Raw genomic sequence first — 22627 nt, forward strand, 5'->3', positions numbered from 1 at the left:
TTCTTATGTTCAGTTCCTGGGTTCACCTGCAGCATGCTATAGTAGCTATTAAGAAAAAATATTCCCAAAGTTTGGTGGAACATCTTGTTTGTTAGCATATTATAGCAACAGATGTTGGAAGTTAAATCTTAACATTCTAAGCCCTGTCTTCATTGACAAGCAATTAAAAACAAATGACAAAGAACAGTATTATAATAATAATAATAATAATAATAATAATAATAATAATAATAACAACAACAACAACAACAACAACAACAACAACAACAACAACAACAGAAAAAGAAAAACAGCTCTAAAATGGACTTTTCAGTTTTAATATTGAAGCCATTAACTGTTAGGGAACATACTGCCTAGTATTTTAAAAAATACTTAATATTCTTCTGACAATGCCTCTTTAATTAGTTATACAGTGTTGCAATGATAGTTCTGGGCTGTAAGTCAGTGCCTTCCTTTATCACCTGATACGTATAAATTTGTGAAGATATGTGCTGAAAAGCCACCTGTTTTGCCTACATTTATTATTGTTTTAGATGCTATGAGAGATATCTTTGGATAGCCCAAAATCTGACTCTCTCTCTCTCTCTCTCTCTCTCACACACACTATGGACTCCAGAAAATATAATTTCTGATACACAAAAAGTACTATGGATTCCTAAATGAAAGACTCCCTGAAAGTGTACAATGCAATCTTTTTTCTTACTTTTATGTATAGCGTTTCACTATTCAGTATTCACTGTTGCTTTGTACAATCTGAATGAACTGTATAATCAAGGGACATTTACCACAATCAGAATTCCTACTGGGTGACTTGAAAATACTGTACCTACATAGGCTGGATCATCTACGTCATCCCCCTACCAATGCAAGACTTCCACCCTACAACATATTCAGTCTAGTTTTAAATGATTTAAGCAATAGGGCTTCCACCATTTATTTTGGGAGACAATTCGATAATTATGCAGAGCCCTCTGACAGAACATTCCCCTTGACGTCCAATATAAATTTTTCTTTGTTCAGTTTCCACCCATTATTCCTGTTGATATTCCTGGGACTAGTAATTTCTCTAGGCTGCCTGGTTTTCATGCTTGTCCAAAATTAGTAGCTTTACCGTATGCCTCCCATTATCTTAGGTGTTGTTTTCACAAATTACTATATACAATTTGAGAAGCAGACCACTTAGTGCACAGGTGTATGATCATGGAGACATTGAGTGACCATGGGCAACTTATCCAACCTCTCAACCTAAGTATCCCTATTTATTTCACAGAAGTTGTGAGGATTTAGCTAGTGAGTGATTTTGGGCCAGATCTTTAGGCACCAAAAGATGCAGGTTGGTGTCTAGTGGATTTACAAAGTACTTAGGTGAATTAGGTGCCTAACTCTGATTAGAGTTGGACATCTAATCAGAGTTAGGCACCTAATTAGAATTGGACATCTAACCTGCTTAGGAGCTTTGGAAATCCCATTGGTGCCTATCTGCATCCTCAGATGTCCAAATCTTTGTAAACTTGGCCCTTAGTGGTCAGACAGTGAACATGTACAGTGCTGTAAATAAGAAACATTACTGTACCATGTGAGCTTAACTCCACTTTCTGACAGGCACACACAAATCCTATTTATTTAAAATGAGATGTATGGATGCATCACACAGCATTTCTACTACCTTTCATCCTCAGAACTCAAATTACTTTGTAGATATGATATGCAGTGTTGTTGTAGCCATGTCGATATCAGCATATTACAAAGACACAGTGAGTGAGGTAATATCATTTATCAGACCAACTTCTGTTGGTGAGAGAGAAGCTTTCAAGCTTACATAGAGCTCTTCTTCAGGTCTATCATCAGTGGCAGATGCTGATGGACCTGAAGAAGAGCTCTGTGTGACTTGAAAGCTTGTCTCTCTCACCAACAGAAGTTGGTCCAAAAAAAGATATTACCTCACCCACTGTGTCTCTCTTATAAATATTAATGAATTAACATTCAGAACATCCAAAAGTTTATTATTGCTAAAGCTGGTCAAAATTTTTCTAATTTTGAAATCCAAATGACATTCTTCAGCAAGTTTTTGAATGTTGGGATGAAGTTTTTGTTTCTTTTTTCCCTACACTTTTTAGCCAGCACTATTCACTACTCCTACTTGTAAATGAAGAAACTGAAGTACAGGGCAGGTTACGTGAATTGCTCTAGGAACACACTGAGTGATAAAGTTACTGTGAGCTCTGGCTAGGGTGACCAGATGTCCCGATTTTATAGGGACAGTCCCGATTTTGGTTTTTTTTTCCTTATATAGGCTCCTATTTCCTCCATCCCCTGTCCCAATTTTTCACACTTGTTGTCTGGTCACCCTAGCTCTGGCATCCAGTTTCCTTGTTTGTATCAGTAGGGCACTGCTTCTAGCAAACATGAAGTGCCCATTTCAATGTCAAACAAGTGATTTAAAAACGTTGACTTTTAGACAGTGGCCCAGGTCTTCAGCTGATGTAAAACAGGCATAATTCATTGACTTCTAGCCCTGTATGTGTAGGTTTGCTTCTTTAACTCTGATTAATCCAGCACTTTAGACTGAGTCAAAAGAAGCCCTACAATTCCCTCCTCATGCCCTTCCAAAGCCTTGTTTCGGTCAGCAGGTACCAGCTAAGGAAAGGCTGCTTCCAGAGCCCTTCAATGATGCTCCTTACATTAGGAGTAGCAATAGCAACGCTGCCACCTTTCCCCACCCCTGCAGCCTCAGAGGGAGTGTGTGTGTGTGTGTGGAGGTATTTGCCTGAGCCAGCGGGAGAAAGAAAACCCCTTCTCCTTCCTTTAAGGATTGCTCCACTGTCCCCTTCTTTGTGGGCTTGAGGAGAGGGATAGTGCTTAATCTGTGCCAGGGCTGATCCCTGACACTGCCTAGGCTTGGCCCCAGCACCTCTGGGATTGCTGCATCAGTTCTTAAAGTAAAAAAATGCGCTTGAGCTCCGGCACCTAATTGTCTGAGCTCTGGCACTTTCATTACAAATTAAGCACTGGAGAGGGGCATGGGATGGTGGCCTCTGTGGCTGATTGGTTGGACAGAAGGTGCAATATCAGCTTATTGGCTTCCAGGTACCCAAGGGAGGGCTTGTAAGCACTTTGCCCTGCTCAAAGTCTCATTCTGCAATGAGAAGAAAAGCTTCCTTCTCTTTGGGATTAGAAAAGGACTGGGGCTTTTGGTCCTTGTTGTGGGCTCATGCTAGTTACCTTGTTGGGGCTAAGAAGGAATTTTTCCCTCACTGCCAGAGTGGACTGGGCAAGGTGGGATTTTTCAGTGTTCTGTTGGTAGCCCAAGGACCCAGTGGATAGGTTAGCTTGCAAAATTCAGTGTGTTGCAACTTAGCAGGCATCCAGTGCAGGTACTTGTTTAATAAAGGGTCTAGTTCACTGACAAACCAGAACTGGAAGCAGATTAGGAGAAGGTATTTCCTAGAGAAGGTGGGTAATGGGGCTGCGGCTTCTAACACCTGGTACAGTGAAGAGAGAACCATGTCTTCCCTTCCTCTTAACCCTCATGTGGAGTGAGGGTAATAGGGTCGTAGCAACAGTGCTGCAACCAACACCCCAAAAGAAGGGTAGGGGCTGACAGCAGCCCTCCACCAAGTGGAATGGATTACAATAGGATAGTCTGCGCTGGACAGCTCACAGTTACTTAATAAAGGCTTTTTTAAACCACATTCTTGTTGTCTTGTCTTTTTTCCTGTGGAGTCAGGGACAAATTGTTGAGAAACAAAAAAGAATTATTTTCCCTTCCAACGCTTCTCACATACATGAATGCATCACCACTGTACGACTTCTAGGAGAAAATCCTCAGCTAACAGGACTCAGGTCTAGATGGGTTTCATGACAACAAATTCCTGCCAAGTCACTAGTTACTTTTTTTCTTTTTTTAAATGTGAGAAGCTGGCATACCATAGATTAACCTTTAATGTAGGCCTCAACTCTTCGGTGAATTAAGTTAGAAGAAACCTGTTACAACAGTCAGAGAGAGCAAGCAATTTGAATATGAAAAATAAATCCTAATGCTTATAATCATGTAATGGAAACCAACTGCTATAACTGAAAATAATACTAATTCAATATCATCTTTTTATGGGGGTGGAATCAAGAGACTAAGACATTTTCATGACAAAAGTTATTTCAACAGATGTCTTCTCCAGTGCCACCTTTATCATGTAATAATGATCAAGAAGTCAATGACTGAAATGATGGAACTTTCTCTGGACTCAGACACATGGGAAATTAGAAATGGGAAAAGTCTACAACTTCATCTAGCCCACTCCTCTCATAGTTAACAGCACACTGTCTCTAAAAAACCTAAATTTGAATACTTCAGTTACATCTTAAAATCTACCAAACATCGGCAAAGATAAACTGGACTGAAAAACGTGCAATACAGGGCCCAACCCATCAGTATCTCCATAAAGTTAATAACAATGACATAATTTATCTGGTGGCAGATAATTTAGTTCCTACTACCTGCATAATGTACTTTGATTATCCAAAAAGCTATTTGTCCACAAAGGCGGTCAAATAGCTGCATTTACCTTGAGCAATGTCATCCTGTCTCTGCAGACTTGGTCGTTCAGTCTTGTTCACCTGTTGGGGTGGGTCTCTTTCCTGCTGCTTGTAGTACTTCCCTTCATTAAACACCTGTGGCAGGTTGGCTGTGTGTACCTGTCGGAGCTGCTCATAGTCACTCAGAGCAGCGGTTAAATCCCAGTTTTTGCCTGCCAAAAGGTGGAAGGTAATATTCTGTTAACAATTTATAGCTATGTCTGATATGACTAACAAAACTGCCATTCATTTTAGGGACATGGCTCATATAACTGAAAATGGATATAACTCTGAATAAAACATTAGAGAACTAATAGATATTTTTCTTTTAAAATCAACAATAATTGGGGAATCAACAAACCATGTGCACTTCAGAAGGTACATAAATAGATATAGTCCCTTCACCAGCTGCTGAATATTGCACTCTTTTTGCTTACGTTGTCTATCTAGTTAAGGCCTGATCCTACAAATAACACTCAGCCTTCTTACTGCAATTATTTTTTTTCCAGGTAAGACCTTTAGATCATAATCCTTAGGGGGCAACTTGTCCACAAAGTGCCTACCGTCATTTAGGGTTACTCAACCTCTCTCTCTCATTCTGTATATAAACCTATCTATTGGATCACATATGGCGCATTGTCCATTTATTCTACATACTTTACAGTCATAAAGAAAGTCACATTTAAAGGAGGTTTTTGTATATATTTTGCTGTGTATACTAGTACAATTTCCGTTGAAGGGAGTGAAAGATCACACATTGAGTGTGATTTAATTAAGAGCTAACAGTATTTATTTAAAACATCTGTTAAATTTTTGTTAACTTTAATTTCATGGATCAACTCCAATAAAAGCCTCTTACCCATCCCCGACTGAGTTATCATTATGAACTTTAAACTGTTTTGTCTTAATTTGATATTGTTAACTGGAACTGCTCATACATTCAAATGAATCCTCAACCATAGAGAAGAACACATCTGCCTTTTATCATTCTATTCTTTGATGTACGACTAATAAAACAATTGCAACAGTAAAATGTTAATTATAACATCACTCAGTCTTAATTGTTCAGATCTACATCAGACTTTTGTTCTCTATATTACTTTGAGGAAAGCCATTTTAAAAACACTCACTGCCCATACTATCACAAGGATAAAAAAAATGTAAAGATCAGCCAGCGTTTTAATCATCAAACATGCAACAAAAAGCTACTTGAGCAAAACCTATTGCTTAAACAGAAATTCTGTCTCTTCCTTTTTAAGCAACAGAGCAGAGCATACAATAAACAAACTTGATCAATCCCAAGAATAGGGTTTTATTTGTTAATTCAAATAAGAACTAGCATGCAAAACCAGCAGCATACATTACACGTGCCTTAAGATTGACTAGTTATGCAGTGTGTCTTTCACATGCCATAAGCAAAGCAAACACACTTAGATTAAGACCTAACAATGGGGAAGTATTTTTTTCTAAAACTGTCCCAATGGGGCCAAAGTGGTGTTTTTGCCACACAGATAAAAGTTTAGCACTCAACTATATTTCTTGAAATTTAAAGCACACTCAGTGTCGCTAACCCTCGCCACTGGAAAATAATGAGGATTTTTTTTCAAATAAACGTGGGTTCTCTTTATTTCCCTTCCAGTTTCTGAGCCTTTACGGGGCTCTCAGGTCACATATCTTGCTGACAGTGGGGGCCCCAGCAGCCCAGCTGAAAAAAAAAATCCTGACATTTGAGAGTTTTCTCATGAGATCATGAGGCCGGCTTAATTTTACTTAGAAATCACGTCTCTCCTGATTAATCCGTGAGAATTGGTACGTCTGCACATTCCAAACAGCATTCTAGCCCTGCATTCCTAGCATACTCCAAACGCCTGATGAAGTTAGCAGGAGTATGGAAGGAATGCAGGATCCAGCCTATTTTCCTAATAATCTCTTCTCAAGGCCTCCGGAGGTCTGCTTTTACACTATGACAAAATCCAATCACCTTCTTTGGGAGTTTTGCCACAATAAAAGCGGAGTGTGGTCTCTGGGACTTGATTGAAGTGCACTGCATTGCACAATTCTGAATTGTGTAGTTACGCTCCATCAAATGATATGGCAGATGAACGTGCTACGGCAGACTTGGAATTAAAAAAAAAAAAATCACAGAGAAGTAAGTGGTTTCTTTCTTTTCAAATCTCCTCAGTACACCTGGACATCCGCAGCAGCTTCCCACATGAGACAACCAGTCAGCAGCAAAACATGATATCTTAAAGCAGCACGGACACAGGCAAAGACCATTAGTTTAATTTTTTTTGTATTTCCTGCAGTTCCTCGACATCTGAATGCAGGCAAATCCTCAACCAAGAGTGTATGCCAAGAGGCCCTCCAGATCAATGAAGTGGCGATTCAGGATATTAGCCAGCCTGAATGGCTGGCATAGGCTTTTTCAATCATCTTTAACCAAGTATATTCTTCCCACACATCCTTCCCACATATACACCCCATGGAAGCTGCGTGACTGCACTCCCTCTTTGCGGTAACTGCAATAATGTTCCATAAACCACGCTATAGCAGTGATTGAATCGAGAAAAAAGTACTGACCATAATCAACACAATAACCTCTCTCTCCGCCTAGGCCTAAAAGAGACTTTCTTCTTTTCAATTGCCTTTTTCCTGCCAGGAAAATACAATAATAGATGTTCTACTTTTCCCTGTTGCCCATGAACAAAAGCAGAAAGACAGAAGTGAGAAAAAGGAAGAAGTAGGAGGGCAGGAAATGAAACCTGGGGGCAATATAGAGCATCAGAGAGGATGTGGGAGAAAATGAGCAAGAGATGTAGAGGAAAGTGAGGTTATGTATAGTTTTGAAGGTAAGAAGCAGGAATTTGAATGTAATGCAGTAAGGGGCAGGTAAATAGCAAAAAAAAAACAAAACAGTGAGAAGGGTGATCTGGCTGGAACACCAGTAAAGGACTATAGCAGTAATGGACAGACAGAGGCCAGAGAAGTTACAATATCAAGACAAGAAACAAAAGATTTTTGCAATAGGGATAATAAGGAAAAAGGATCAATGTTGATGATATTAAAGAGGAACATACTATAGGATTAATTAAGAAACCAAGCAGGGCTCATGTAGAGACAAGAGTCAGAGGACATGTCTGCAAAGGTAAAGTTTTATCCTCATTCTCTTTGAGACTTAATCCTTATAATTTGAGAGCTAACAGCTTTTTTTCCTTCTCGCTTCACCAACGTTTAATTGTTATAAGATGACATGATGCAGATTTTGATATCTGGTCTACACTGACTGCTAAGACATGACAAAGTGTTATGTTTGAAAAAGATGGTAGACAAACCTGCATGCAATTGTGATCCTGGGAGATATATGAGGCTGCTAATGGATGTAGACAAGAGATGGTGAAGAGGGAAGAATTCCATTTTGTGGAGAAACAGGGTGTTATGGTAGTGGAACATCCAGGAGATGCCTGAGACGTGGAGATGTGAGAGTGAAGAATGGAGCTTGGGGATTAGGCATTAGATTTTGAAATCATCAATATGCAGATGGTAACAGAAACCAGAGGAGCAGATAAGGCCAGGAGACTAAGGACAAAACACTGAGGGATACTAATGGGGATGGGAGACAGATATAATTTAAGGTGGTGTTGAAGGAAGAGCAAAGAGAGGAGAAACGAGAGTGATCAGTAGTGTCAAAGGCAGTAGATATTCTTGAAATCTAAGTTCACTTTTGACTTACCTGTGAGAGAGATCATTAGTCACTTTGGTGAGGGAGAAAGATTAGAGGGGATCAAAGAGCATGTTTAGTGATTTTCCACATAAAAGTAAAGGAAGAGTTGTTGGAGAAATAGGAGTATTAACAGTATTTTCTCCATTAGAAACACCACACTTTAGGGTACACAGCGTACTACGGTAGTTCAGATTTTGATGAATAAATGCATACCGGTTGGTGTGGACTTCAAAGTACTTTTTAAAAACTTGAAAGACGATTGTGTCATCTCAGATAAAAGAACTGCTGTTCTAACTGAGAGTATAAAAACAAACTATTTCAAATCAGTCTTCTTAGATAGTTTCCAGATGCTGCTCCTGTTACTTGTTTACACCACCTGTTAATCTGGTTTTTGAAATGGACTGACATCATGGAAGTCCTTTATTTAGGCTACTCTTACAAAAAGTGTTCTGACACTGAATGATGCATAGTCTTGAATAGCTGGCTTTTATGGAAGCAGTGGAGGACATTGTGCAAAGAATGCAACTGTGCGGGACAAAACACTGGCACTTCAAGGTGAAAGCTGGTGTGTTATTTAACGGTAACTCTGCAAAGTCCTATCACAGTTCTATGAATAGCAGTTCATCAGATACAGCAGCACGTAAGTGTATCTTGACCCTGAAGGATGTAGGGTTGTCAGCTTAAGCAACGCTCCATGAAAAAATATGCACTGAGCTTGTGACAGTTGCAGATGAGCTGTAATCATTAACACCAAGCTGCAAATAATCTAATTTTGGATTTCTGTGACACAGCTGAAAATGAATGTGTCAGAATGTGCCTCAAATGGCCAAAAAGTTTTTCTAAAGCCTATAGGGGAGGAAGACCCCTTCTGTGTATCCTTGTTTCAGCAAATGAACATAAAATTTGTAAGATCAGAGAAGGGTTCTCACAATGTTAACAGAGGACTCCCTCAAAAAATGTTCTGTGCCATCCAGCAGCACACAGGACATTCCCTGGATAGAATACTCTTCTCCATCAAAAATTTCAATCAGTTCCATGCTGCACCTCACCCCTGCTTCACAATCCTATTAACGCTTCTGCTATAAGCCCCTCGATGAGGAAACTGAGGCACAGACATGTATTTAGTGTTTTATTGTTTTGCATATTGGTACTCTCCCGATTCAGCACAAAAGAACATAAAGGTGTTGGACTGTGCAAGGTACATGTGGGCTGACAGCTGCAGAACTGCTTTGTGCCCTGAGAGAAGTAAACTAACCAGAAGCTTCACACCGTTAGGGGTGGAGTTCTGGAAGAGGGGGATGTTTAAGTAACAGGAAATCCGAAGGGTCAGTGCTGCAAAAGGGGGGCTAAGCAGCTGGACAGCGGGTTCCAATACTCATAGGGGTTGCCAGATAGAAGGTCTGTGCCCTGAGGGTGTGCTTAGGGCCCCTGAGATTGGGGAAAGGTCTGGACTCTGTTCAGGCTCCAGAAGCCTGAAACACCCTAGGGACCCAGAACACAAAGGCTTGGATTTCCCTCGTAGTAGTCCTAATGGGTGGCTAGGAATGGGTGCTTGCTAGGATCTGTGATAGAGCTCACATTAAAAATCGTAGGATTGTTTCAGCAAGGTCACTCTGTTCCTCCTATTGTCTCTACAGTTCCGTGAATCACAGCTTTTCTCTAAACAAATGCCAAGCAGACACGTTGCCTAAGTGCTAACAAATCTTATCCTACTTTACTGAACTCAGGCCTATTACTATTGTATGCTTTAGATTGGAAAGATAAACAATTTAAATCCATCTCTGCAATCACATTTAGTGAATCCTTTTAGTATATTAAATTTAATTAAGTTTCAGGACTTGTAAAGTTGGGTGAGAAATGAATTATCTTGGTCAAGAGAAATAACGCTATTAACTGAACACTTATTGTGAAAACACCTGCACGTGCTACGTGAGTCAGCAGGTGTAAAAGTTAACAGGACTGAAAGGTGTCTGCTATAAAACCATTGGAGAGATTACTTCAACTTTACTATGATTCCGAATGTTCAGTTATTTCTGTGGCTTTGCTTACTTAACAGTTAGAGGTCTGAATTCCCAAACAGTTCAGTAAAGATTAGGAGTCAATAGTCACTGGATTCACATACAAGTGCCCCTGGTTGCCAGGAGACAGAACTGGTGTTTGTTAGAGAGAAGTATATGGAAAAATGCAACAAGTAAAGCTGAGTAAAGGATAGAAAATATACCCTCTGACAGACTTTTGGTTCTGAATTCATTAGTGTCAGGCACATAGATCAAAGGGAAAATTAAAAATAAAACCAGGTACAGGTGTAGGCGAGAACTTCTCTCAAAAATAATACTGTCTGAATACAAGAACAGGAAGCTCTGTCAATCAGAGTGAAAACAAAAGGCAGAGATCAAGCAATATATAATTACACATTACAAAGGAAATCTCCTTAAAGTGGATTAGTAAAGCAAGGTAGTGTCTGAGTAGCTTACTTGTACTGTGTTAGGGAAGAGCCTGGTAGAGTATAGTATTTTATCACAATATGTAGAGATGAATAAACTGGGCAAAATAAAATCCCAACTAATGCCCAAGATTAGAACCAAGGCCAAACTAACTAAATCTTGAGGTTGGAAAAACTTTGGTTTTAAAAGAGAACTGGATAAATTCATGGATGTTAAGTCCATTAATGGCTATTAGCCAGGATGGGTAAGGAATGGTGTCCTTAGCCTCTGTTTGTCAGAGGGTGGAGATGGATGGCAGGAGAGATCACTTGATCATTACCTGTTCGGTTCACTCCCTCCGAGGCACCTGGCTTTGGCGACTGTCGGTAGACAGAATACTGGGTTAGATGGACCATTGGTCTGACCCAGTATGGCTGTTCTTATGTTGGTTAGCTATTTTTCTAAATTCATTTAAAATTAAAAACTACATTGTGCATGTTGAGTGTGAGATCCTCTAACCTTGTTTGGAACAATTGGTCTCTTCCAATAAGAGGGAAACCTCTAGTAGAAACCCCAAACACCTTTCCCCTATTCGCATTTGTCCGCATACTTATGTTTCCAAAGAAGGAACAAAGTTGGGCTCTATCCCAGATGTATTTCAGGTAGGGTTGTCAATTAATCGCAGTTAACTCATGCAATTTACTCAAAAATTGTGATTAATCGCAGTTTTAATCACACTGTTAAACAATAGAATATCAATTGAAATTTATTAAATATTTTGGATGCTTCTCTATGTTTTCATATATATTGTATTCTGTGTTGTAATTGAAATCAAAGTGTAAAAATGATAAAAGAAATAGTATTTTTCAATTCACCTCATACAAGTACTGTAGTACAATCTCTTTGTCAGGAAAGAGCAACTTACAAATGTAGAAATTTTTTGTTACATAACCGCACTCAAAAACAAAACACTAACACGTTAAACCTAAAAGTCTGCTCAGTCCTACTTCTCGTTCAGCCAGTCGCTAAGACAAACAAGTTTGTTTACATTTGCAGGAGATAATGCTACCCTCTCTTGTTTACAATGTCACCTGAAAGTGAGAACAGGCATTTACACAGCACTTTTGTAGCTGGTGTTGAAAGGCATTTGGTCACCATTTCAGAGGACATGCTTCCATGCTGATGATGCTCATTAAAAAATATGTTAATTAAATATGTGACTGAATTCCTTGGGGGAGAATTATATGTACCCTGTTCTGTTTTACCCGCATTCTGCCACATATTTCATGTTGTAGCAGCCTCATATGATAATGCAGAACATCTTGCTCATTTTAAGAACACTGTCACTGCAGATGTGACAAAACACAAAGAAGGTACCAATATGAGATTTCTAAAGATAGCTACAGCACTTGACCCAAGGTTTAAGAATCTGAAGTGCCTTCCAAAATCTGAGAGAGATGAGGTGTGGAGGATGCTTTTAGAAGTCTTAAAAGAGCAACACTCTGATGCGGAAACTACAGAACCCAAACCACCAAAAAAGAAAATCAACCTTCTGCTAGTGGCAGCTGACTCAGATGAAAATAAATATGCATCAATCTACATTGCTTTGGAATGTTATCAAGCAGAACCCGGATGCATGTCCTCTGGAATGGTGGTTGAAGCATGAAGGGACATATGAATTTTTAGCGCATCTGGCACGTAAATATCTTGCAATGCCGACTAAAACAGCGCCATGAGAACACCTTTTCTCACTTTCACGTGATATTTTAAACAAGAAGCGGGCAGCATTATCTCTTGCAAATGTAAACAACTTGTCTGTCTAAGCAATTGGCTGAACAAGCAGTAGGACTGAGTGGACTTGCAGGCTCTAAAATTTTACATTGTTTTATTTTTGAATACAGGGTTTTTTTTTTTTTTTTTTAACATAGTTCTACATTTGTAAGTTCAACTTTCATGATAAAGCGTACAGTACTCAGTACTTGTATTAGGTGAACTGAAAAATACGATTTCTTTTGCAGTACAATATTTGTAGTAAAAATAAATATAAAGTGAGCATTGTACACTTTGATTTCAATTACAACACAGAAAAAATCTATTTTAAAATGTAGAAAACATCCAAGATATTTAAATAAATGGTATTCTATTATTAACAGCACGATTAATCATGCTAATTTGTTTTAATTGCACGATTAATTGCGATGAATTTTTTTAATTTTTTTTTTTTTTTTTTTTTTTTTTTTTTTACTTGGACACACAATTTCAGGTGATTTAAAGCTCTGCCCTCAGAGGCTGGGCTTATTCTTCCTTCTTCTAGGCCCCTTCTGGATCTCTCAAGGAGTGAGCTGGTGTTCAAGAATGAACTTCCCAGAAACCTGATGCCCTGGGACCAATTCAACCTGGATGGAGAGGTCCCATAGACCAACTGCTTCCTACTGCATGGGATCCATGTGAGCAATGGGTCTATATTTCCACTAGAGGACGTAGCTGGGAATATCAGAAGAGAACCTACAGCAGGTCTGCTTCAGAAGTGTTAACAACGAGGAGGGGACTGGTTCTGAAGGCCCCTTATTGTACTCGCCAGAGTCAGTGATGCCTGTGCTGGGTCCAGGTCACTCAGCCAGAAAGGAAGTAGAGGGGGAGGAGGTTCTTAGGCTTTACACTCAGCAATGGTTGCTGCTGCTGCTGCAGGCTCCAAGCACATAGGTATGATCTTCCACCTGCTGCCTTTCCAGTATCACTCCCCTCAGAAATGGGGGAAGCCACTTGCCACCAAAGATGGCTTCTCTGGTGGAATGGGGTCAAGGTGACTTCAGTGGGAATGGGGTTGAGGCGACCTCAGATGGACCTCCTTTAAAGACCCTCACCACTCCCCTTCCCCTCCAGTGAGACACTAGATAAGAGGAGTGGAGCAGGAGAAACAGATCTTTATGTTTATCCTTGGCATTTTCTGACTTTCTGAGCAGCACTAGCCATGGCAGGATCTCAAAAGGTTAAGTGTAGCTTGGGGAAAGCACCCCCAAAAGACAAATGCAGCCTTGAGACACGACTGGGAATTAGATGGCAAATTACTAAGCCAAACTGCTAGCTGAAAATGTGAAATAAAATGTTGGAATTTTCCTCAGAAAAGCTCTGCAGGAGGGAGGTTTGGGATAAGCTGCCCACCTGCCACTGTGGAAGCAGAAACAAACTGGAGGGCACTCCAGTGGGTGGGACATTCCCCTGTTACCAGTGACTGGCAGGGTGTGGTTCTGCTGCCAGTACAAACTGTCTGAAGTATCCATTATAACAGGTCTGTGCATTTCAGCATGAAGAAAAATGTACAGTACTTACATAATTATTTTCCCCTAGTCTGAACTAGAATAAATTGTGCTAATAGAAAAAAGTCAGAGGTTTGCCCATTTTCTATTTTAAAATATCACCACCGCTACCTTGGATTTTACATTAAATATCCCCTAATGCAGATTATTTAAAATCCAATCAAACTAAATACTGCAGATTTTAAAAAAGTTATAAACTGTGGCTGCAATCTTGGAAGAGTTCCAATGTGATCTTCTGACACAGCGTTGATTTGCCTCTAGCTCACTCTGCATTTTAATGAGCTTATCAGCTTGCAGAGGTGAAATGGGAAAGCAGTAGGGTTTTGCACTTTGATATTTAAAGCTTTGTACTTCAGCATTTAAAGCTTTGCTTTAGGGACCCGACATATCACAACCTTTTGGGGGAAAGCATACTCATTCTTCAGAAATGCAATAGGTAATCATACCTAAGCTTTTCAGTGATTACCGCTGTACCTAGGTATGTTTTCCCTTATTATTTTGAAATATAAAAATAGCCCACATATAAGGAATGTAAAATATTTATCCACTTCATTTGTCATGTATTCTTCCCCCAGAGAAATTTCCGAATTGATTGTGTTATAAGGAGAGGGGGAGAGAGACAAATGCCTAGACTTCCCAGCAGTATAGCACATAGGGTGAACAGATGTCCTGATTTTACAGGGACAGTCCTGATATTTGGGGCTTTTTCTTATATAGGCTCCTATTACCCGCGTCCCTATTTTTTGCACTTGTTATTTGGTCAGCCTAATAGCATGTGAGTAGCCCCATTCAAGTCAATGAAACCTCTCACATGCTTCAAAGTTAAGCACAGGCTTTGCTGGATTAGAGTCAGTGTTCAAGCTCTGGAGATGTTGCACACGAGGCTGTACACATATATAATAAATACATTAATAATAAATAATAAATAATAATAAAATAATAATAATAATAATAATAATAATAATAATATCTAGCTCTTATATAGCACTTTCATCCAGCTGGCAATGTATGTTGGGGGAGGACAGATGTGAAGAATGGAGGGGAACATGAATGACAGGGGATCAGCTGCAGCAATATTTTTAGTTAGGTGTTCCCCCACCACTAAAGTAGCTCACTATGGCTATCATGGGTAATGAATTCATTACATTTTCATTTCTTAAAAGAGCTAGTATATGATTACCCAGACAAGATTGGGGACCCTTATTTTTAATTAGCAACAATAGGAATAAATGCAACTATAAAATCCCACACACAGCTTTCAAAATTCAGCCTACTCCAAAATGTTAAAGAGGGCGCTTGAAAGGTCACTAGCACGACTTGATTTAGCTGTAAACACCACACTGTAGAGGATGTAATTGGAGGGCTTGGCTACACTGGAGAGTTGCAGCGCTGGTGGTGGGTTTACAGCGCTGCAACTTGGTAACTGTCCACACCTGCAAGGCACATCCAGGGCTGCAACTCCCTGGCTGCAGCGCTGGCCGTACATCTGGCCTGCTTGAGGTGTAATGATTGCAGCGCTGGTGATGCAGAGCTTCTCGTCAAGTGTGGCCACCAAAAGTGCTGTTATTGGCCTCCAGGGTATTAGGAGTCATCCCAGAATTCCTGTCCACAACAAACCGGAAGAATGGCTGAACTCCAAGCTCCGGAGCTACTTATCTAAAAAACAAAACACAGCTGCTCTTTGCTCCAGCGAGCGACAAGCGGAGTCAGGGGAATTGCTTTGGAATGTTCACAGCTGTTTGCTTGAGGACAGAGGGGAGTCCGTGTTGAGCAGCTGCTTATGTGGTCTGAAGGCTATTTAGGAGTGCATAATTTGCATTTAGTGAATAAGAGAGGGGTAGGGGAAGGGGTCAAAACTTTTAAAATGATTGAAGGTAGGTGCTGTGTATCTTCCAGTCTTTAGAACTTGCAAGGCAGGGAGCTGAGAACAGTGTCAGCTCCAAAAATCCATTCTCTCTGTCTCCCCCATGCTCCCTGTCACACTCCACCCCACCCCCGTTTTGAAAAGCACGTTGCAGCCACTTGAATGCTGAGATAGCTGCCCACAATGCCCCACTCCCAACAGCGCTGCAAATGCTGCAAATGTGGCCACACTGCAGCGCTGGTAGCTGTCAGTGTGGCCACACTGCAGCGCTTTCCCTACACAGCTGTACGAAGACAGCTGTAACTCCCAGCGCTATACAACTGTAAGTGTAGCCATACCCTGAGATTCAGATTTGGGGAAGATCTAAGTAATACTGACTATAGTGGAGGCAGATTTGTAACAACATCCATGCAGAATTTTAACAAAGGAATTAAAAAGAAGAGCAAGAAATTTCATCCTAAAACTATATAGGATGAAAGTCTATAAGAAAAGGTCACAGAGGGGTGAGAAGAAATTATTTAACAACAAATTACAGTATTATACTACCTGCATTAGTTGACTGAGTACTATTTACCACAGGGGGTAATAAAGAGACCCAATATGAATGAACATGAGGTTTCAAAAAAGCAATAAAGCAGCATATGTGAAGTGCTACACATCACATAGAGAAGACAGCTAGGAACTGATTACAGAACGAAAGAATCTTTGTTTAAATATTTTTGTCTTTGTTTATATTTATGTATTTAATAGATAAGTGCTTAGATCCCATTTCTGCAATGAGTTCAGAGTGAGCGTCCTCCTGCACAGAGCCCTCTAAAGCCAGTGGGGCTTTTCAGGGCAGAAAGATTTGCTTGCACGGAGCTCATTGCAGGACTGGGGCCGAAGAGAGCTAGAATTTAGATAATGATTTTGTGAAGACTGTCGCTGTAGGAAATGTTTCACATAGTCTCATGACCTAACAAAGAATTCTGGAAAAAACAAAATCACATGAAAGGCCATCATATTTGAATCTGAGATTATATTAAAAAGATATACTCATAACCCCATCCTTTCCCCTTCCCCATCCCCACCATTGCATTAGAGTCCACAAGCTACATGCTGTTGATTTGGACCCTTAAACTCTTTGGTCCATATTTTTGTTTGTGAAAAACCCTGTTGTAAAACCTTACACTTCCAGTGCGTGTCACAATAAATCACATCAAGCTGCCAGAAATAAAATCATTGCAAAAAGCAGACAAGCCCCCTCAGCTCTCCCCCTGCAATATCAGTAATGGTCTTGCTGCCAGATAAAACTCATCACAGTTCTACATCATCGCAAACATTAATTCCTGCAAAACGTATAGTAGGAACATTTCCTGTGAGAAACCAACATGTGATGTCACTCTGTATATTAAGACATCTATTGAATGACAACTGTCCCCATAAATATCTGTAAAACCACAGCATGCTGTTAGGAGGGGAACACATTGTTCTAGCCTATTAAACTGACCCAACACTCTAAATGAGTGTACAATGTAGCTCAATAACTAATCAATAAAACAGACACAGGCATTTTGGGCATAAAACTTTTGATTCATCTAATTCTTCCCTTTAAGAATGACAAGCCCACCTGAAAGAAGGTATAAGCACAGAGGTTTATGGGTCACCAGCTAGCTATCCATCCTGAATGCCTTCAGAATTATGTTTGGCAAGTCAAACAGTAAAGCTTTAAAAATAATTAAATAGCTGCCCCTGGAAACTGAATGACTATAAAAGTTCTTAGGTCACCCATCACCTTAGATTTTGAGCACCTTCCTAGAATTAAAAACCAAACAATATCAATCTACTTGCCAAGCAGGTAGGAGTAAGTTATGTGATTAGACTGTTGGGTGTGTATATGTCTGCATGTATGTAAGAAGAACTGCATATGTATAAAAGGAAGGTCAAGACAAAGAATTGAATTTTACATTTTTTTCTGAACATGGCAAGTCCTACTGAGGCCTGAGAAAGTTTCATAGCCTAGGTCCAGCTGTAAGAGTTCGGTCTCCTGCACCCATGAATCTTCTTCTAAGTCACCAGCTGGATGCCAGGAGAATGTAGCTGTTATGGGTAGTCACTGAGAACAAGAGGTGAACTCTCAGATAGAAAAGAACAATCCCATGAACAGTTGCTAATATTAAGGTAAGGACTATGAACTGGACTCTGTATTCATTGCAGATCCAGTGCAGGAATGCAGTGCACCAGGATGAAGGGTCCTTGGCAATCTCTGTTGCTAAATGATGTTTTGTACCAGTTGAGGGTTTTCAGGGTGACTTCATTCCTATGTAAAATGACTTGGCCATTGATTGATTTGACCAAAGCCTAATGCCCTCAGTAGTGGGGGATGTTACAGGAGAGAGAAGTTCTTTGGAGTTCTTCGCTCCTATCACCTTAGTCCTGCCTGTTTCCAGCCTTAGCCAGCTGCTCTCCATCTAGATGCAAGGCACTGAGAAAGATAAGGCCTGGTGTTCTTTACAGATGATGTTGTAGAGCTGAATGTTGTCTTTGTACTACTGGTACTGGTACTGAGTGTCAATAGCTCTCTGAAGACCTTGTTGATGTTGATTAATATGTGAGGGAGGACTTTGCTTTGTGAGATTCTGGAACAGTTGCCCAGAACTTACCATCTGAGTTCAGTATTCACAAACTTAAAACAAGAAGCTACATTATGATCATTTTCTCTGAACACCAGACTATCACAGAGCATTGAATTCACCCAGTGATTCTAGTATCTAGCCCAAGAACTTTATCTAAACTAAAGCACCTTTTAATGAAAGGTATTCAAGCTTTATTTTAAAGGTTTCAAGTGATGGAGTATTTACCACACCTTTCGTAATGCCCATGGTTAATTACCCTCACTTTTAAAATGTGTGCCAGATTTCCAGTTTGAACTTGGAAGACATTAACTCCCAGCCAGTAGAGCTTATTATGCCTTTGTCTGCTAGACTAAAGAGCCTTTAATATCAGATATTTCCCCCATCTAAGTAAATATACACCGTGATCAAATCAACTCTTAACTTTCTCTTTGAGAAATAAAATAAATTGCACTTCTTTAGTCTCTCATTGTAGGTGATGTTTCTCAGACCTTGAATTATCCTTCTAGCTCACCGTAGGATGTGAGCAATTTCAGGGCACTTCCATTCACTCTCTACCATTTGGGATTTTGCCCTCTGCGAGATTGTTTAGAAAAGGGAGGTTAGGCACTGGGTGGCAGTTAGTGAAATCACTAGTGTCTGTAATTGTTTCCTCCATTACATTTTTAGGGTAGGAGACAGATTCCCCTTGTGTTGATAGGAATCTGGAATATTCTCTTCTCTTTTATCACTTCAGGTACTATCCTGCTTTATAGCATATTTCTGCCCCTTTAGTATTCATATTAATGCTGCTTTTGTTGAGTTGATTTAACTGGATGATGTTATGGAGCTGAGATCTGGCATTTGTGCAGAGGGTCGGACTAGATGATCACATGGGTCCCTTCTGACCCTAGAATCTATGAATCTATTATACCTTTATAATATTGTAAGAGAGACTTTGTAAACCCAATATTCCGTCCAGATGATATTTAAAATGATTATAGTAATATAGCAGGGTTATAAACAAACAAATGAAAACTGAGAAAAAATAAATGGTCAAAAATGTCCTTTTCCACAGTAAGAGCTGTGTTGTTTCTTATGTTTATTGCTAGCACTGATAATTCTAAAAGCTATTTTACTGCATGGGAATATTTATCGAATCTAGGCATTATATGGGAAAAGATCCTAATGCCAGGACAGTATTCAGAGAAATGACAAGTATTTAGTGTCTGGCTCTCAAGGCTGTTGATAGATTATTAGTTTTCATCACTGCAAAATGCCTCTTTGTGTTCCATTGAGCCAATGCATCATTTACATCAGTATGGCAAAAAACACTTGACTCTCTTTTAAAGGATAGACAAGTCAGAAATTGCCAGTTTCTCTCACTCTTCACTAACTAGCTGCCAATAAATAAAGCAACCCCCAAGTTCAGTTTAAATGCCATCATTTCTTCCCATTTGTATGCATATATTAACAAAAACATTCATATGTATAAGACAAGAGAGATTCTATATCAGCTGTATTCTTGGCATGATGTTTAGATGAAAAACTGAGTTAAAATCAGAGCCTGAGTTTAAAAGTAAGATTTATTTTCACTCCATGATTTTCAAGTTAAAAAAAATCAGTTCAATATCACTACTGTTTGAAAATTCTGTTAGAAGGGATTAATTGAAAGTCACTTAAATTTGCACTGGCAAGATGCAGGGGATCTTTCTGGTCCCTGTAGAACAAGGAGTTTACTTCAGTTCAGCTTCCTTCTCCCCTTGCATTGATGTCTATTAAGAGGACCACAACATGGCTGTTTGAGAGAAGAGGCTACCTCTAGGAAGTCAAATTTTCACATTTTGGGTCACAGGACTGTTCTCAAGCTCTGGCTTGAGTTGTTTCTCTCCCTTTTATTAGTTATGCTACCTTGTTTTTTCATTCTACTTAGACACACTGTTCTTTGAAGAAAACACCAATGAACTGCATCTGTGATGAGTTTTTGTTAGGTAATCCACTTGACTGCATGCATTTTCAGAATTAGAAATCCAGTCTCTTGGTGGATTATATTGGTGGTGAACAGAACATATCTTGATTAAGCTATATACCAAGTCGCAGGTGGATAACAATTATTTTAAGCAGCTGATGAAATGTTACATGGACAGATGGCTTAGCAGAAAAGCACTGTGTCATCTGTTTTTGCAGATCAACATGCTCTTTTCATTTAAAATATATCTTTTTAAATGCTGGGGGTTTTATTTATTTATTTATTTTTACTGTCAGGAGAGCTCCTTCATGAATCTAAACATGGATTATGTTAATCTGCACCCAGCACTGACTGGCAACAAAAACACTTTCATTTAAGGAAAAAAATTACTGTCTCCTTTAAAGAGTAGCTGGTGAGGCCCCAAAAGACTCTTGTAGGTGTGCTTCGAGCTGTCATCACTCCTTTAGAGTCCAAGGGATAACTTCACTACTGCTATAAATGAATGCAGCTCCAAGTGAAGCCAGTGGGGAATCTGTCCCCAAGCATGTCAATTTCATAAAGCATCCAGCTTCCACTGGATATATGGGAAGTCAGTATCATGATAATGCACCTCATCCCAGGTCTATCACCTCACCTTCAATGAATCAAATGCTTACTTTTTATTTGCATTTTGCTTCACAGTAACTGTGACACTGAAGCCCATTTGTCTTCAGTATTCCGTGTCAGTGGCTTGTCAGGTATGAAATAGTCACTGCACCTAACACACTGTTGTCATAATCTGTATTTAAAAAGGTGTCATGGAAAACAAATAACTCATGGATCATTAATATTCTTGTATGATATATGTACAAGATGTGTTTCAAAGAGTTATGGACACGTACTAGAATTATGTTCTTAAAATGTGTTCGGCAAGCAACGCATAAGCTCAGTCTGCCCTAGACAATGGAATGTGTATTTGCTTGGCTGACCAGTCTGGTCAGACAGACAGACAATGAAGGTACATTTACACAAAAGGTAAACAAAGCCATCAAGCTAACAAGGGGTGGAGGTAACAATTCACCAGCTGGGGAGACATCAGCAAAAAGTCTTCACTAGACCACATGGCATCTCTTCCCAGAAGGAGAAGAACTTTCAATGGTTTACAGAGCTATAAAAACAGAAGGTCTGATGCTCTAATGATGAGTAACTGAATGAACTGATTACATACAATACTACTGCATTATAAAAGTGTATCAAATAAGGTCTTTTATGACATCTAATGATTTACTGGTGATTAACACCATTGTAAAATATCTGTATTAACAATACATGAGGAATCATGAATAATCACTGACATTATGCTTTAAAATCTGTGATCACACGAAGAGAGACAGTTTTTCTCCCAGATAGGAGGGAAGACAGCTATCTACTTGTCTCCAGTGAAATTAAGCAATGTGTGACCAAAAACAATGGCACCCTCATTTACATATGTATCAGCACAGGGATGGGAATTCCACAGGAAGGGAAGAACAGCATGAAGTCATTCCGTGTGTGAGAACAAAACAGTGAGTTTGGGAAAATATAAGGAACGAGAGGAAAACATCTTGGCTTACATCACTAGACAGACGCCAGGGGCCACAAGAGCTCTTGCCAGCTGAGGAAGATTATCCTTCAACCAAGCAGGTTGAAATCTCTAGGAACAGAAGATCGTTTTCTCAACAATCTTGAACAAGATCATAAGTTATTGAAGTTAGGTCATCACCATTAGAAAGCATATTTTTACTTTTGTTTGTTTGTAAACCTTTCTAATATTATTCCTTCTACTTGGTATCACTTAACCTATGTCCTTTAGTTAATACAATTGTTACATGTTTTTACAGTAAGCCAACCCAGTGCTGTGTTTGAATTTAAGTGATTAACTACAACAAACTACTGTGTTTTTGTCTTTTTAAAGCAGCAATGGATTTTATTACTTCGCTGAGTGTTCTAGAAGAGGGTTGGACACATCGGGGCAGATGGGGAAATTTGGGACTGAGGTTGTGTTGGGATCATTTGGCTAGTAATAACTTTAGTAGATAGAGCCTGGAGCACTGGGCCTGGTGCAAGACCTAAGGCCTAAATCAGAGGCCATGAATCAAAGCAGATGCTTACAAGTTCAGAGTCTGGTACGTAAACTTGGCAAAGTTGCTGC

The 22627-nt window shown here is 39.6% G+C and overlaps 1 protein-coding gene across 7 annotated transcripts in view; it reads right to left on the minus strand.

The window, feature by feature from the left end:
- OTUD7A (OTU deubiquitinase 7A) overlaps window positions 1-22627 on the minus strand; it is a 267788-nt gene that overhangs the window by 87745 nt on the left and 157416 nt on the right. For all 7 annotated transcript variants that reach the window (XM_030578509.1, XM_030578508.1, XM_030578510.1 and 4 more), the window contains one exon: window positions 4563-4745. In XM_030578509.1, the coding sequence (XP_030434369.1) occupies window positions 4563-4745 (183 nt within the window). The remainder of the gene's footprint in view (window positions 1-4562; window positions 4746-22627) is intronic.

Source organism: Gopherus evgoodei, chromosome 10, assembly GCF_007399415.2.
Source record: "Gopherus evgoodei ecotype Sinaloan lineage chromosome 10, rGopEvg1_v1.p, whole genome shotgun sequence".
Taxonomy (NCBI): Eukaryota; Metazoa; Chordata; order Testudines; family Testudinidae; genus Gopherus; species Gopherus evgoodei.